The 3,680-nt window shown below is 46.6% G+C and overlaps 1 protein-coding gene across 1 annotated transcript; it reads right to left on the bottom strand.

Moving 5' to 3' along the window:
* Window positions 1-697: 697 nt before the first annotated feature.
* Window positions 698-3,109, bottom strand: LOC118750007. The gene is made up of 3 exons (XM_036484747.1): window positions 2,866-3,109; window positions 1,075-2,268; window positions 698-1,023 (listed from the first exon to the last, which is right to left on the bottom strand). Exons 1-3 carry the CDS (start codon window positions 3,107-3,109, stop codon window positions 698-700), a joined length of 1,764 nt encoding a protein of 587 aa, XP_036340640.1.
* Between the last annotated feature and the right edge of the window lie 571 nt (window positions 3,110-3,680).

Raw genomic sequence — 3,680 nt, 5'->3', positions numbered from 1 at the left:
TTGTCCGACCAGATGCAGCTGGGTATGCCACGCGTAGCGATGAATCGTTTTAGCGTGTCAATGAATGCACCTGTTGAGAGGTCTCTCACCAACTCTATCCATACAGCCTTTGTGGCGAAGCATATGAAAACGCTTACATAACATTTTTGGGGCGATTTATTGTGTACTTCAGGCTTGTAATAAAATGGCCCGCAGTAGTCCACACCGGTGACTATGAATGGGCGCGAGGCCTGAATTCGCTCTTTAGGCAGATCGGCCATTATGTGCTCGACAAGGCGCGGTCTAGATTTGCAGCAAATAATGCATTTTTGTAGGACATTTTGCATTTTTGTTTGCGATGAAAAAAGGTTATTATACTACATGTCAGTGGATGATCCTTCGGAATAATGCATGGGTGGCGCGATTCAAAGCTAAGCATCGAATTTTTTAATCGACCACCGACTCTATTAATTACGAAGCCATCAAGAAATGGTGATAGAGAAACAATGCTGCTCGAACTCGGGACGCAATTATTGGCCTGCAATGCAGTGTACTCCGGCCAAAGTTGCGCTCTTTGTACTAAGCGAATAAGCAGTTGAGTTCCATGGTGAATATCTGCGGCTGTGAGCTGCGAAGACCTTGGCGATTTTTTGATGTTGACAAATTTGCTGACGTACCCAAAAATGAGCTGCATTGTTCGAAATGAATTAATGTACTTTTAAGAAAGCGAAATGTCATTGCGGTCATGTGCGGCAAGCAACACCTTTTGTCGAAGTTCTGGAAGTTTTGGTTGTGACAGACACATGCGCGGCCAACTGGCCTCCACTGCACGCAAAAATGACGGGCCGTGCATCCAAAGTGAAGATCCTAGAAGTTCCTGGGGGGTAGCTCCTTTGGATAAAATGCCAGCCGGATTCATTTCTGTCGGAACATAGTGCCACCGCATGCCCTCCGTTAATTGATGTATGGTGGAAATTCGGTTAGCGACGAACACGTTAAATTTTGATGGTTCTTCTCGCACCCACGAGAGGACAGTGGAGGAATCTGACCAACAATGAAATGAACAGTTAAAAATCTTCATTTTTGTAAACTCACCCAAGAGTTGTGCAAGCAGTGTTGCGGCACAGAGTTCCAGCTTTGGCACGGTAATAGTCTTCAGTGGAGCGACTCGAGCCTTCGAACACAACAGGTGCACTTGTACCTTGCTATCCTTGGCTGAACGCGTATAAACGCAAGCCCTATAAGCTTCAAGGCTTGCATCACAAAATGCATGAATTTCTGTAATGGTCCCAGGTTGCAAGGCGTAACGAGGAAATGATAGATGCTGTATGTCTGCAAACCCGTTGCAAAAGGCAGACCAGGCGGTGTTTAACGATTGCGGTAGACTCTCATCCCACTCAGGCTTGTCTCTCCACATGTGTTGCAGAAGAATTTTCGCCTTGGTCAGCGTAGGGCCCATTAGTCCAAGGGGATCGTAACAGCGAGCTAGAGTAGACAAGGCAGAGCGTTTTGAGTTTTTACCGAGTTCTCGTTGTGGCACAAACAAAAATAGCAGCTTGTCCTTGACCGGATCCCAAACTAGTCCCAGAGCTTTGGTGATGTCACTACCATCGTCAAACTTAAGGAAACTTTCCTTGTCTATGTCAGGAATATCACGAAGGATATCTGGACTATTATAGCACCACTTGCGTAACTTAAAGTTTCCTCGAGCAAGGAGGCTAGTTGTTTGCGGTTTGATATTCTGTACCTCTTCCATCGAATCGCCTCCAGATATCAAGTCATCTACGTAGAAGTCTCGACGCACTGTTTCTACACCAATAGGATAAGTCGAGGATTCGTCAGCTGCGAGTTGGTGCATGGCTCGTAGGGCCAGAAATGAGGCAGGCTTAGTTCCATAAGTCAGCGTGTCTAGCTTATAGATGCGAAAGTTTTCTTGAGGAGACTCACGCCACAATATGCATTGGAACATGTTATCCGGTGGGGTGACGCGAACACACCTATACATCTTACAGATGTCCCCAGTAAGTGCTATGTGAAAAGTGCGAAACCTAATAAGAATATTAAAAAGTTTCGGCTGAATAGTTGGGCCTGCCATGAGTAGGTCGTTCAGCGAAAAGCCCGAAGTAGTGGATGCAGAGCCATCAAATACCACTCTCAGCTTTGTTGTGCTACTGTGATCCTTGATGTTGCAATGATGCGGCAGAAAATACTTGCATTGTTGAAAAACCTCGTTGGTGACTAGCGACTTGTGATTAAGGTCCAGATATTCCTTTATGAATGTACTATATTCTGTTTTAAGATCAGGGTTACGAGCGTATTTTCATTCAAGACTTTTGAAGCGTTGACGAGCTTGCAAATAGGAGTCTCCAAGGGCCTCCACACCGCGCTTCATGGGCAGACGAACTGAGTATTCGCCTGATGACAATCGCGAATAATTTTCCCGGAAGTGGGCTTCGCAGTCGAGATCTTCTTGGTAAGCCTTAGAGATCGGCTCGAAGTTGTGCTCGATTTCCCAGAACTGACGCACTAAATCTTCCAACCGAGTGCAATGATATCACTGGAGGACTTCCGTCGCACCACAAATGATGATAGTGTTGGAGCTTGTTGCCCACCTCCAGAGAGCACCCATCCGAGACGTGTTTTCTGAAGCAGTGGTAAACCAGATGCCAAGCGTATCTGCCCCACACATAGCAGATCGAAGAACAGTGCTGCTCCGATGAGCAGATCAATTCGCTGCGGTAAGTTTAACCCAGGATCAGCTAGTTGTATATTCGACGGAACATTCACGGAGCAGCCAGGCTGATTGTCGGTTATGCACAACAACAGCTGTTATGTTTGTTGAGAAATCTGAAGTCCGCGACTTCAGTACGAGGTCGACTGAGTAACCCTCCGTTGAGAAATTGGCATCTCCAATGCCAGATACTGTAGCAGAAGATTTTGTTTTTACAAGCTGCAATTGGTTTGCGAGGCGAGTTGTGACAAAGTGTAACTGGGAGCCAGAATCTAAGAGCGCCCTGCAAGGCACGAAGGTTCCAGCACGATTTTTTACCAGAATGACGGCAGTAGGTAAGAGCACAGCATCAGAAGGAGATACTGGGGCGCTAGGCGAAACAGATAACGGTGCAGTCATAGCGTTGGATTGAACTGTAGCTGCCGACGAAGCTTCGGCTTGACTATTGATTAACGATGCAGTTGAGCGTTCGAAATACAAGAGCGTGTGGTGTTTCGACTGACAGGTGCGGCACGATCTGGATTTGCAGTCTCGAATTTGATGGCCAGTCTTTAGGCAGTTAAGACAAAGGGAAAGCTTCTTAACTTCCCTTAGGCGTAAGTTCGGAGAGAAGTTTGCGAAGCGTTGACAGCTATAAATTTCATACTCGGCAGATCCACAAAACACACAAACACCAGTTGAGCATTTGGAAGCAACAATGGGTTTCCTTTGACCAGTACTCACGTTCTTGTTAGCTTTTACCGCCTGACCAGTCGGTGCCTGCATAGAATGCTCAACGTTCTCGAGTGTTCTGCAGCGCTTCTCCAAAAAAGTAGCTCATTGATCCCAAGATGGCAGTTCGCTGATCGATGAACTCTCCTCCCATTTAGCCTGCGTCTTTTTGTGGAGTTTCTGGATCACCAATTGTACGATGATGCCATCTGCGATCTTCCCATTGGATGCGAGCGACTGCAATGCGCGTATGTGTGCT

The sequence above is a fragment of the Rhagoletis pomonella genome, unplaced genomic scaffold (assembly GCF_013731165.1).
Source record: "Rhagoletis pomonella isolate Grant_MI unplaced genomic scaffold, Rhpom_1.0 Rhpom_scaffold_00110, whole genome shotgun sequence".
NCBI classification, from domain to species: Eukaryota; Metazoa; Arthropoda; class Insecta; order Diptera; family Tephritidae; genus Rhagoletis; species Rhagoletis pomonella.
This window is presented reverse-complemented; position numbering and strand designations above follow the sequence as displayed.